The following is a 13776-nucleotide window of genomic DNA, read 5'->3' on the forward strand; positions in this document are numbered from 1 at the left end:
ATCCCATCCTCTACTAACCCTCTTGTTATTTACTCCAGCAGAGAATGTGTTTCTTTCTTGTCAAAGACTAATACTGACACCTGTGTTATTGATTTCACCTCCCTCTTTCCTTCTCAAGGCCTTATATTTTATTTAATTTTTTATTTTTGTTATTGTTGAGAGAGAAAGTGTGAGTGGGGGAGGGTAGAGAGAGAGGGAGACACAGATTCTGAAGCAGGCTCCAGGCTCTGAGCTGTGAGCATAGTGCCCCATGTGGGGTTTGAACTTGTGAACCATGAGATCATGACCTGAGCCAGAGTCAGTGCCCCTCAGGGTCTTTTAATCATTTATTCTTCTGTCTTGAATCTTTAACTCCTTCATTCCTTCCTGTTTAAACAAGATCTGGGCTTCCCAGGATTTAGACTCTGCTCTTCTGTCACTACCCAATAGATCTGAATCCCTTAAAAGCCAAAAAAAATGGAAATGCAATCTACATCTCATTTCACACACTTCAACCACTTGTGTGTAATTTCTGCTTTACCCAAGAGTACTCATTAAGGCCACCTATAATTTGTAAATAAATTTATTGAGGTATAATCATTGTGTAACAAGCTGTACATAGACAGTACAGTTTGGTAAGTCTGGCCTGTTTATACCTGCAAAATCCTCTCAATCAATAATTTGTATCTTTGTCAAAACTCAGTTGTTGTGTACATGTTGGTCTATATTTGGACTCTGTTTTGTTCCACTGATTTAGACGTTTATCTTGGTGTTGATACCTCTCTGCCTTGCTGGCTTTATGATGAGTCTCAAAATTAGTGTTGTCCACCAACTTTGCTCTTCTATTTCTAAAATTTGATGTACTATAGATTTCTTTATATTTTCATTTGTAGCACCAGTTTTAGAATTTCTACACAATAGCCTGCTGGGATTTTCATTGGATTGCCTTGATTCTATAGATCAGTTTGGGGAGAATTGGTATCTTTTTTTGAGAGAGAGTGCATGGGAGTGGGTGAGGGAGGGGCAGGGGAAGAGGGAGAGAGAGAATCTTAAGCAGGCTCCGTACCCAGCCCAGTGTGAATCTCAGAACTGTGGGAATTTGACCTGAGTGGAGATCAAGAGTTGGACGCTTAACTGAGCCACGCTGGCACCCCAAGGGGGAGAATTGATATTTTGACAACATTGAGCCTTCTCACCCTTGAGCACAGCATATTCCTTTTTTAAGATCTTTAATATTTTTTAGAAGTGTTTTATAGTTTTTAGTGTACTGGTCTTTCAGGTTGTCAGATTATTTCTATTTCCCTTGAAAATAACAGCTCTTTGGGAGTCTCCAGTAATTTTTGAATATAAGGATATCATGAGACAATAAAAAAAGCCACTAAAACTAAACTGAGACCTAGGTCTCTGACCTAGCCTTCACTAACTTCTACATTAAGCTAAAAATGAGAAGTGTGGCGGACCAGGGTGGCCATGCACCTGACTAAAACTTGTTAATCTGAAAAATAGAGCAGATACCAGTGTAAAGCAGTTAGCCATAAACATGTACCTAAAATCCCAGTGGAATATTGCTAGAGAAATTATAAAAAATAATGAATAGAAAATAATTAGCATTTACTTAACTTTGGTGAACAAATTTCAAGGAAAACTTGACTAATTATTGCTGATGCTAGTATAAATTTAGGCAGTTTGAAATTTTAACAGGCTTTTATTGGTTGTCTTTAACAAGTCACTTGGTAGTGTTGAACTAGAATTTATTGTTAGAGAAGACTTTATTGCATTTAATTATAACTAGTCAGACAAGTAGTTACTTTTCTTTCCAGTTAGAGGAATATTGTTTTCCAAACTTATTTAAATACTTAACTCTTTCTACAGAAGAATGATAATGAGATTTCTGTTTTCCATTGTCCTTTGATTTATGATAGAAGAAAATAAAGTATTTGAAGAGAAACAGTAAAAATATAAACAAAGCAAAAGGAATAAAAAAAAAGTTAAAAAAGACCTATAAATGAGGAACAAACATTTCTGAAAGATAATGTGCATTTTGGAAATAAAGCCATATTGTTTGAAATTAAAACTCAATTTGTACAATCATGTTTAAGTCTAAAATTTTAGTATATTTCTATGGATTTTTTTTTGCTGTGAAATGGTTTTACCTATCTTATAAGGACATCTTTATTATTTGCATTTTAAGGTGAAAAAGATATTAACATTTGTTTATAAATGAAGATAGATTCTGTAGCCCTTGAATTTGCTTATTAAATAATTTGTTGCAAATTAGTATCTTACATCATTGGGACTTTTGTAATAATAAAGAAAATTTATGCTTTTACAGAAATAGCTCTAAGACTGAGAGTATACTCAAATATGAAAGCAGTAGGAGACCACTGTGAAACAGATATTTGAGTGATATTATTTTAAAAATATCCATTTGAGGGGCACCTGGGTGGATCAGCTGGTTAAGCACATCTGACTTTTGATTTTGGCTCAGGTCAAGATCTCACAGTTTGTGGGTTTGGGCCCTGTGCCAGGTTCTACACTGATAGTGTGGAGACTTCTTGAGATTCTTTCTCCCTGCCTCCCTCTCTCTTAAAAACAAATGTCCGTTTGAAGGTTAACTTGATGTGTTTCATATTGATCATCTTATCAATGCCATGATTTTTCCCTACATAATTAACAATTATAAGTTGAATTGTTGAAAGCTGGTCTTAGCCACATTTTGATTGACCTAAAAATAGGGTAAGGCAGGGAAGTTACATCCTTTCCTGAGTCTTGTTATTTAAAATTTTTCTCAGTGTAGTTCAGATTGTCCATTGAGTAGTTGTAGAGCATTCCACCACCCTCACATTTTCCAAAGTCTAAGAATTATTCAGAAGTTAGAGCTGCCCTCTGGTGTTCACCTGGTAATTCTTTCAATATTAGTGTCAGCAGCCTTACATTCCTAGAGCCGAGTTGGAGTGGCTTATTTTGTTCACTTTTCATTCTGTAGATGAGAAAAGCAGAAATAGAAAGGGAAATTGATTTGCCTGTGTTCTCAATTTCCATTTATTTGCCTCCCTTCCAAAAATTTATCCATCTATCCATCCATTTGCTCATCCATCCATCCATTTAAAAGAGCATGATTCTCAGAATGGAATCACTCAGATGAAAGTTTTTTCTTTTCTTTTTTTTTAATATAGTGGCATAATTTAAAAATTTTAAGAGTTATTGATAAATTCTTAATTTGGAATAGAACTGAATGTGTGTTATGTGTAGTGTATTTTGTATATTCATGAATCTTTTGAATAGTAGATGTTTTATTAGCTACTGAAAAATACTGAGATGACCTTTAAGAGAAAAATAATATGGAGAAAATTTAAATACTCAATTATTAAATTTCAGAATTTTGGTTTCCTTAATGCAAATTTCCCTTAAGTCTCCCTCTCTCTCTGCCCATTCCCCACTCACAGCCTCTCTCTGTCAACAAAATGAATAAAAATGTTAAAAAATGATAAACCAATTGCATAGTATAACATTTTATTTTAGAAATAACTATATTTTCAAAAAAATAGAAGATGCATTTTTTATTACATTTTTGCAAATATCTTTAATGTGTGGCTTAATGGAAGATACCCAGATTCTCTTATGTGCTTCTGAGTTCAGTCTTTCATGATATAATAAGTATCTGCATATTACATATAATATATACACATATATATTATACATACCCATATATAGGTTTTGTGCTTGTATGGTGGTCTTATTTTTATTTTAATTAAAAGAATTTTTAATATTTATTTATTTTTGAGAGATAGAGTACAAGCAGGGGAAGGGCAGAGATAGAGGGAGAACTCAGAATCTGAAGCAGGCCCTAGGCTCTAAGCCGTCAGCACAGAGCCTGATGTGGGGCTTGAATTCATGAGCTCTGAGATCATGACCTGAGCCGAAGTTGGACGCCCAACTGACTGAGCCACCAAGGTGCCCCATAATTCCATTATTTTAAGTTGTATATTAGGTACATTTTCAAATGTATGTTTAATGTGTGTTTTTCTTTTTTTAAACAACACAAATTTATTCTCTTACAGCTCTCGAGGTCAGAAATCCAAATTCAAGCTGTTGGCAGGGCTGAGTTTCTTCTGGAGGTTTAGGAAAGAAGTCGTTTCCTTGCCTTCTTTGGCTTCTAGGACATCCTGCCTTCCTTGGCCTTGACTCCATCTTCCCATCACTGTAGTCTCTTGCTAACGTGTGTTTTTCAAACTTCAGATACCTTTTCAGTTGAAGTACTTCCAAATTCAAAGCATTGGGCACAGTTAATCTATTATAAGACATACATACAAACATATATTATTTGCTTTTCATATGTTTCTAGATGTCTGTTGTCTATGCTATACCAGCCAATGTTTGGAATATTGGGTACATAGCATATGCAATACAAGATCTCTACCTTTGTGGAGCTTATGTAATTAGAGATAGTGATAAGTTCTCTGTAGGTACATTTTAATATTGGAAGTGGAGGAGCTGGTGAAGAAATGGCCACGTGGTTGAGTTACAGCCTGAAATGAGAAGGAGCCAGCTCTAAATAGAGCTAGTAGCAACCTCCCTCCAAATTGAGAGGACAGCAAACACAAAGACCTTGAGGTTGGGGAAAAACATGCTGTATTCGAAGAACTGATAGAGAGCCACTGCAGCTGGATCCCAGTGCATGAGGGGAAAACTGTGAGAAGTCAAGTTGGAGAGGTAGACGGAGGCAGATGATATAGAGCCTAGTATGTTGTGAATAGTAAATAAGATTTTACCTGACAGCTGGAGGGAAGCCAATTGAAGGGGTTTTAGCTGGACAGCAACTTGACTAGATTAGAGATTCTACAAATCTACATATGTGATAAAGTGGTCTAGAACTATATAATTAACCAATGTCAATTTCCTGGTTTTTGCTGTTGCTGTAGTTCATGTAAATGTAACCATTGGTGAAACTAGGTGAAAGATGGAAGGGACTACTCTACTATTTTTTCAACTTCCTGTGAGTGTTTAGAATTATTTCAAAACAAAAATATTTTTAAAAAGTACTATGAAAATGGAGTATTGGCAAGAATGAAAGCAGACTAATTATGAGGCTCTGATTTCCAAGAGATGATGACTACTTGGGCTTGGGTAGTAATATTAGATAGCGAGACAAGTGGATGAAGTTGAGATGTTTCAGAGATGGCGCTGTTACTGGGTTGGTGTGTGGAGAAGGAAGTCCAGATTTTTGTCTTGAGCAACTGATGCTATCATGCGAGTTTGGGAGCATCAAGACTGGAAGAAGAATAGATCAAGAGGAAGAACTAGTGGTTTTATATTAGGCTTGTTAGGTTGAGTAAGCTGTCACTGTGAGGCTGGAGTTGAGTGTAGGGGCCAGGCAGCATGTAGGTCAGAATTAACAGTGGTGGGATCAGATGAGACTGTGGTTGAAGAGTGGAGACAGTGAAGAGAAGAGAGCTGGAGATAGAGCTGCAGGGGGTCTTTAGCATGTAGAGTCATGTCACAGGAGGAGGAGGAGCCAACAGCAGGGATCTCAGAGAGGTGGTGACAGGAAGAACTTAAGGAGAGAGTGGAGCCATTGAAGCCCAAAGGAGGAGATGAAGGAAGAGGGAGCTATTTGGTAGTGCTGAGATACTGAGTATAACCAGGAAGGAAGTGACCACAGGAGGCTGGGCGATCTCAGGGTGCAGAAGGCCAGCGTGAAAAGTGACCAGTATGTGAGAAAACGGAGAGAGCAAGTACAGACCTCTCCTTCAAGGAGTGACAGAAATGCCATGGCAGCCAGTGGGAGCTCCTGTAAGAGATGAGCGTGCCAGGGGGGCGTGATCCAGTTGAAAGGGAGAGAGAGATGATGAATCAGGGAACGATTACTTGAAGGAGCTTAGACGTTGAAAATGCAGGAAGGGCTGGGCAAGTATACAGGGGAGGGATTGTTCTGGTCTCCACATACCAACCAAAGAAAGTCTTTTTAAAACATCAGAGCACATTGCTCATTTCAAAAACTTTCCATCCCACTTAGTGTAAAAGCCAAAATCCCTACAGTGGCCTCCACAGCTTTAAATGTTGGTGGCTCTCTCCCACCCCACCCCCACCTCTGACCTCATGTCTTACTGTTACTGTTCTTCATGTTGGCTCCAGCCACACCCTTAGCGGAATACAGCAGACCCCTACTTGGGGTCTCGGTGGGTGTGACTCCTTTTTCCTGGACAGCTCTTTCTGCAGTTTTCTGCCTGGCTTATTCCTTTACTTCTTTCAGGTCTTTCTCTAAGTGGTGCCCTGTCAATGAGGTTTTCCCTGACCATTGTCTAAAGTTGCACCCCTTCCCCTGTACCTTTAATTTGTCTCTCACTATGGGAATGTTCAGTCTGTAGTGGGCATGGATTTTTGTTGGGTTTATACTGTTGGTAATACCTAGAACAGTATCAAATATACAAATGTATAATGAAAGAGAACAATGAAGAAAAAATGTGTGTGGATAGGGAATCAGATAGGTTTAAGGATCTGGTAGTGGGAAGATGAGTGTATGCCTTTTTGAGCTTGTAACATTTATAAAGCAAGGCACTGAGTGTGAACGGGGGTGGGTGAGATAATTAGAGTTTTGAGGTGAGCATAGGAAATGTAAGACATCTTTTTGGAGAGTGTAAAGATGAACTTTCAAGGTGTGATTTAAGATTGCTGGGCAGGGTTGAATGCACATTTGTTTTCTGAAATGAAATGTGTTTCTCATTTAAATTAATAGAATTTTAGCAATATTGAGCTATAAAACAGAGTAAGGAAATGTGATATAAATGCTTAATGTTTTTAGAAGGGTACAGTTTTTTTTAAACAGTGATCTTTGTAGTATAGATCTATATAGTTTACAATTGATATAGAATGTTTCTTGATATAAAGTAACATTCTTCTTAGCCTTACCAATAATTCTCGGATCGTGGGACTCCTGGCTCAGCTGGAGAAGATCAATACTGAATCTGCAGAATCAGATACTGCCCGATATGTTACATCAAAAATTCTTCATCTGGCTCAAAGTCAAGGTAAACTTTAGTCTCTTGTTTTTGAAATGTTTTTTTTTTTAGTTCTTTCAAAGTAGATGCTAAGAATATTCAAACTTTGGAGAAATAGATGATTTTCTGTAAAAATTAAACTTTTTCAAATAAACTTAAGTAGAAAACTGAAAAAAAAAAAAACCCAAAAACTGAATAATTGTGGAAGGTTTGCTGTTCAAAGTATTGTTTCCAGAAATGATTATGATTGCCTGTACCATTTTCAAACAATACGGAATTCCAGTGCTGCTTGTTCTAGAATGTTGACACAAAGATGTCAAGTAGCATTGAATATTGGTTCCTAGAGTGATCCCTACTTTGCAATGCAAGTTCTTTCATTCAGTGGTGGGGTGATCTTAGGGAGATTTTGAGTCTGTAGATTCAGCTTCACCATCTCTGAAAGAGAGATAAGAAATCATGTGATTATCTTGAGATTTACATAGAAAGCCTGTAAAAAGAATGCTGAAATGTTCAGGGGCATCTAGGTGGCTTAGTCTGCTAAGCATCTGAGTTCGGCCCAGGTCATTATCTGGCAGTTTGTGAGTAGGAGCCCTGCATGCACCACTGGTGTAGAGCCTGCTCTGGATTCCCTCTCTTCCTCTCTCTGCCCTTTCCCCTCTTGTACTCTCTCTCTCAAAATAAATAAATAAACTTAAAAAAAAATCTTAAAAAAAAAGAATGCTAAACTGTTCAATAAATGATGTCTGTAGTTAGGCATCAGCACTCTATTTTCTGAAGTTAATACTACTGAATTGGTATCAAAACCTCGACAAAGTACAAGAGAAGGTACTGACTTTGCACTTTGGAATACAAATATGAAAAATCCCTATTGAAACATTAGTGACTTAAGTCTAACTATACATTAAAAAATAAATATCATTAAAAAAATGAACATCATTGCTAAAGAACACTTATTTCAGGAATGCAAAATGGCTTAATGTCAGGGACTATACCAGTATCAGTATTTGAACAGGTCAAATAAAATCTATATAGTCATTTCAATAGATACTAAAAAAGGAATTTAATATTCCAAAACTTATGGTTGATTAAAAAAACAAAAAAAGAAACACCTGATTTTTCTTTTCTTAAATAAGGATAAACTGGCAGTTGCCTTAATATTTAACAGTGATATATTGAAGGCATTCTGCTAAAATGAAAGTCTAGACATTATATAATTAGTATTTTATTTTTTAAAAATATTTTTTAATAGTTTATTTTCAAATTGGTTTCCATATAACACCCAGTGCTTCTCCCCACAAGTGCCCCCCACCATGACCATTACCCATTTCCCTCCCCCTCCCCTTAGAAATATTTTTAAAAAATGTTTATTTTTGAAAGAGAGAGAGAGACAGGCAGACAGAGTGCAAGCAGGAAAGGGACAGAGAGAGGGGGAGACACGGAATCTGAAGCAGGCTCCAGGCTCTGAGCTGTCCGCACAGAGCCCAATGCAGGATTTGAACTCACAAACCATGAGATCATGACCTAATCCAACTGAGTCACTCAGGTACTCCTAATTAGTATTTAATTTAATTTTTAATTACTTCATTTTTATGGAGTTTCAGGTCCTTCAGTAAGCATTGAGCTGTGTTCAGGAACACAGTATCTATAACTCTTCTAAATGGTCATAGACTGTTATTTTGATAGCTTCCTCCTGTGCAGTCTGTGTATTTCAGTAGTTGAGGAGATGTTTCTAATAGATGATATTTATTTCTAACAATATCTAAAATACCTGTCTGTACTTTTAAATTCAGAAAGTCACTACACTGGATTCTAACCTTTGGAAGTATTGTGCTTATCAACCAAGGTCCATTCACAATTGTAATAGTGCAAAGTTAGATGTACCAAGTGTATTCACTGTATTGCTATATGAAATTCCTCCTCCTAACAAAACCAACAAAAGCAAAAGGAAACAAATTCCCGAGACCTATAAATACCACTTGTGCACACTGCCCCTGCCACTGCAGACTTTTCCCATCACGGCCTGGAAGTCCGCCAACTCCAGCATCACCACTGAAAATGTCACTACCAGACACTGCTTTTTTTACCATGCCACTCACCACTGGGAGACTAGTCCCTGAACACTGTCCCCTGGGTTGTGTGACACAGTGACTTTGTTTATAGTACCTCGGATTAGGCAGTCAACACAGTGTAAGTTAGTAGTGGAATATGGTCCCATCATCATTTATAGGATAATCCCGTTTGCTATCCATTTGGGAGAGAAAGATAAGAAATTTGTAGTTTAAGGAAGAAGAAATGCAAATAACCAGGAAACCTAGGAAAAGGTTCTTTACCTCCTTGAAAGTGGGGAATTACTGCCAACCTAACTAGTGAGAAGTATCACTAGTTAGGTTGGCAGAAATTAGAAAATGGTAGTATTCTGTGTTGGGACCTGGAAATAGGGTCCATTACTGTTGGTGGTGCAGTAATTATTACTATCTTTGAAGAAGAGAATCTGGCAATGTTTATTAAAATTTAAAGTGCACTTGCTGCTTGACTCTCAGGAATGTGTTTGACTGAAATTAAAATTCTAGTATAGAAGAGGTTGTTTTGCAGCGTTGTTTGTGGTATCAAAGATCAAGATACAACCTGAATATCCCATCAGTGAGAAAATGGTTGAATTAGTTTTTATGTAGCCAAGTTGTGGAACTTTAAAACTATATTATGCAGCTATTATCAGTAAGTTTCTTGTGATATATGGAACATATAGTTTGTATGTGGAACCATATGAATTGTTTCTGGAGTCCTAAGTTTAACATATTAAATAAAAAAGCAAGTTTCTTCGGTTCATATAACTATATGTGTAACCTCATTTTAATACAAAATAAACTTTTATAAATGCATGTAGTGTTTGTATGAGCAAGGAGAAAAAGCAAAAACAAAAACAGAAATATGCATACCAATTTTTTAGCAGTAGTTATCAGTGGGATAGAAATGGAGGGGAATGAGGTAAGTTCCTAATTTACTTAGGGTACCTTTCTACTGTTAGAATTGTTACAGTAAGCACATACTACTTATAATTTACATGTACTACTTGTAGTTAAACACTATCACCACCACCAAACTCCTACAACATCTGTTTACATAGTTGAAATATATATTTCCACAATTTAGTGCTAGTTTTCCTTGGATGCATTACATTTTCTGCCTTTATTTGCAGCATACAAAGTACTTTACCCTTAATTTTTTTCTCTAGAAACATAATAATCATTTCAGATAAATAGTCTAATTTGTTGGCATGTATCTGTTGATAATAATTCCCTTATAATCATTTCCGTTTCAGTAGGGTAGGAAGTGATATTCTGTCATTCTTGATTTTTTATTATTTGTGTCATTTGTCTCTTTTCTTGGTCTGTCTAGCTCAGTGGTTCTCAAACAGGGGCCTCAGGAAACTGGTAATGTTTGATTTTGGATTGTAACCTTTGAGAAGGGGATTGCTAGTGGCATCTAGTGGATAGAGGCCAGGCCTAATCATTATGTAACACATAGGACAATGCCCTAAAAGAAAGAATTATTTGGCCCAAAATGTCAACAGTACTACACTCAATCTAGATAAACATTTGTCAATTTTGTTGATCTTTTGAAATAACCAACTCGACTACCTCTGTTTTTCTTTTTTCTCTTTCACTGATCTCTAATCTTTATTGCTTCCTTCCTTCCACTTGCTTTGAGTTTGATTTGTGCTTCCCTTTCCATTTTCTTAAAGTGAAGCTTTGATTATTGATTTTGAGACCTTTCTTTAACCAATGTGGGCTAAATGAAGGCTAAAACGTCCCTATTAACACTGCTTTAACTGCATTCTTCCTACATTGATATGTTGTAGTTGATTTTCATTCAGTTCACATTTGTTCTAGTTTCTTTTGTGATTTCTTCTTTGACCCATGGATTATTTAGCATTTTTCCAGAATTTCCCAATTTCTTTCTGTTGTTTTCCAATTTAATCCCACTGTGGTTGGAGATTTGTATGATTTTAGTCCTTTTGAATTTATTGAGATAGGTTTTATGGCTAAGTATCTGGTCTCTCCTGGAGAATGTTCCATGTGCACCTGAATGTTCCATCTGCTTTTGTTGCATGGAGTATTCTGTTAATGTTGGTTAGGTCAGGTTGGTTGATAGTGGTGTTCAAATCTTCTATACCTTGCTGACTTTCCAGTTTAGGTGCTCTATTTATTATTAAGAATCGAGTATTGAATTCTCTACCTGTTGTTGAACTGTGTATTTCTCTTTTCAGTTTTGACAGTTTTGGTTTATGTATTTTGGGGCTTTGTTTGCTGTGTATACATTTAGAGTCATTAAGTCTTCCTGATCATCAAAGACTGTTTGATCATTATGAAATGCCTGTTTTTGTCTCCAGTAACATTTCTAGATTTAAAATCTGTTTAATAATAATAAAACCCTTCTTAGCTGTTATGGTTAATCTTTGTATGTTATGCCTTTTCCTTCTCCTTTTTCTTTTCATCTGTTTTTGTTTTTTATTCTAGTGCATGTTTCTTAAAAATAGTATATTTTTGGATCTTTTTAAAAATCTAATCTGAGTATTTTTTGTTTCTAAATTAAAGTACTTATTTCTTGGATGATTGGATTTACATTGCCTTTTTGCTCTTTTCTGTATGATTCAGGTCTTTTATATTCCTCTTCTCATCCTACACTGCCTTCTTTTGTGTCATCTGTTGCTCTTTTAGTTTTTAAAGATTTTAGTTGTTTTCTTAGTGCCTCCTATTGGGATTACAATATACATAGAACTTCAGATTAATTCTAACTTAATTCTGGTAAAATATTGAAACTTTTTTCCAGTATGGCGCCATTTCTCTCTTATTCCTTTGTGCTGTTCTCATTATATATATTGTAATTATAGATGTTAGAAACTCAACAGTACAACGTTGCTATTATTATTTCCACAATTTTATGCCTTGTAAATTAGGAGAAAAAGTGGAAAATTCTACTGAATTTTCAGAGTTCTGAATAAAGAGCAGTATTTAGAACCAAAAGTTTGGCAGTTAAAGTAATGGAAGTGAAGTGAAATCTTCCCAGAGAGGTAGAGAGGGAGAAAGCTGAGATTTGTGTTCTGGGAACAGTCTGCGTTTTCTATTTTACCATTAGAGAGTCCTGTAAAAATGATAAAGTGCATTAATGTTTATGATTTTTATGTCCTCTTGATGAATTTACCCTGTTATCATTATGGGATGTTCCTCTTTATCTCTAGTAATTTTCTCTACCTTGATGTTTATTTTGTCTGACATTAGTATAGCCCCTCCTGCTTTTTTCTCTTTGTTTGCATGATTAACTTTTCTTATTATTTTCCTTCTAGCCTTTTTGTATTTTTGAATTTAAAGTGTATTTTCTGTAGATAACAGTTTGACAGTCTCTGCCTTATAGTTTGAGCATTTAGTTTAATAAAATTTAGTATTACGTTGATTGGACTTAGGTTTATAGATATTTGTCTTCTGTTTGTCCTTTCTGTTTTTATTTCTTGTTTCTCTTTGTCTTGTCCTCTTTTGTATTATTTGGACATATTTTATTTTATTTTTTATTTTATTTTATTTTATTTTTTTAATGTTCTTATTTATTTTTGAGAGAGAGACAGCATGAGCAGGGGAGGGTCAGAGAGAGAGAGGGAAACACAGGATCTGAAGGCAGGCTCCAGGCTCCGAGCTAGCTGTCAGCACAGAGCCCGATGTGGGGCCTGAACCCATGAACTGTGAGATCATGAACTGAGGCGAAGCCGGACGCTTAACCAACTGAGCCACCCAGGCGCCCCTGAACATATTTTAGAATTCCATTTTAATTTACCTATTGACTTTTTAGTTATACCTGTTTGCATTTTTAGGAAATCATTCCTCTGGAGATCACAATAAACAATCAGTAATTTTTTACACTTTGCTTAGAATTAATATAAAATTTAGAAACTTGGAACCTTATATATCCATTTATACTTAACAGTCTTTAGCTATAGTTGTGGTATGTATCACATCTGTATACGTTATAAACCCTAGAAGACAGTTTTTCCTTTAAGAAGTTGTGTATTTTAAAGACACTAAGAAGAAAAAAAGTTTTTATATTACTCAGATATTTACCATTTCTGAAGCTCTTTAATCTTTCTTAAAGATGTGAGTTTGGTCTGGTGTAATTTCCCTGATAGCCTATAGAATTTCCTTTGGCATTTCTAGTGGACAGGTCTGCTGTCTAAGAATTTTTTTTTCCTTTAATCTGACAGTGGATTTATTTCACCTAATTCTTGAGGGATATTTTTACTGGGTATAGAATTCTGGGTTGGCAGTTTTTGTCTTTCAGCATTTAGAGTGCACATAAAACAGTCCTTCCACTATTTTGTGGACTCCATAATTTCAGAGGTGATGTCTGCTATTTTTGAATCTTTGTTTTCTGAAAATTATGCGTTGTTTTTCTCTGGTTGAGTACATCATTTTTTCATTAGTTTTGGTTTTCAGAAGTTTGTCTGTAGTTGTCTTAGTATTTATTTATCCTGCTTGGAATTTGCTGAGCTTTTCGAATTTATTCATTTGTGTCTTTTTTCATTTTTAGGAATTTCTTGGCTGATCAAAATTTTTTTTTCTTCTTTTTTTTGGGGGGTCTATAATTATACATATGTTAGACTTTTGGAGATTGTTTCAGAGGTCTTTGAGGCTCTTGTTTTTTATTTTTAATTCTGTTATTAAGATTGGATAATTTCCCTTTTTCTGTTCAAGTTCACTGCCTTTTTCCTCTGCATTCTACCATTATGTATTTCTGATATTTATTTCAGACA

General features: G+C 35.7%; 1 protein-coding gene across 3 annotated transcripts in view; it reads left to right on the top strand.

Moving 5' to 3' along the window:
* Nucleotides 1-13776, top strand: part of AGTPBP1 (ATP/GTP binding protein 1) — a 166277-nt gene that overhangs the window by 25840 nt on the left and 126661 nt on the right. For all 3 annotated transcript variants that reach the window (XM_029920063.1, XM_029920062.1, XM_029920064.1), the window contains exon 3: nt 6883-7007. In XM_029920063.1, the coding sequence (XP_029775923.1) occupies nt 6883-7007 (125 nt within the window). The remainder of the gene's footprint in view (nt 1-6882; nt 7008-13776) is intronic.

Source organism: Suricata suricatta, chromosome 13, assembly GCF_006229205.1.
Source record: "Suricata suricatta isolate VVHF042 chromosome 13, meerkat_22Aug2017_6uvM2_HiC, whole genome shotgun sequence".
NCBI lineage: Eukaryota > Metazoa > Chordata > Mammalia > Carnivora > Herpestidae > Suricata > Suricata suricatta.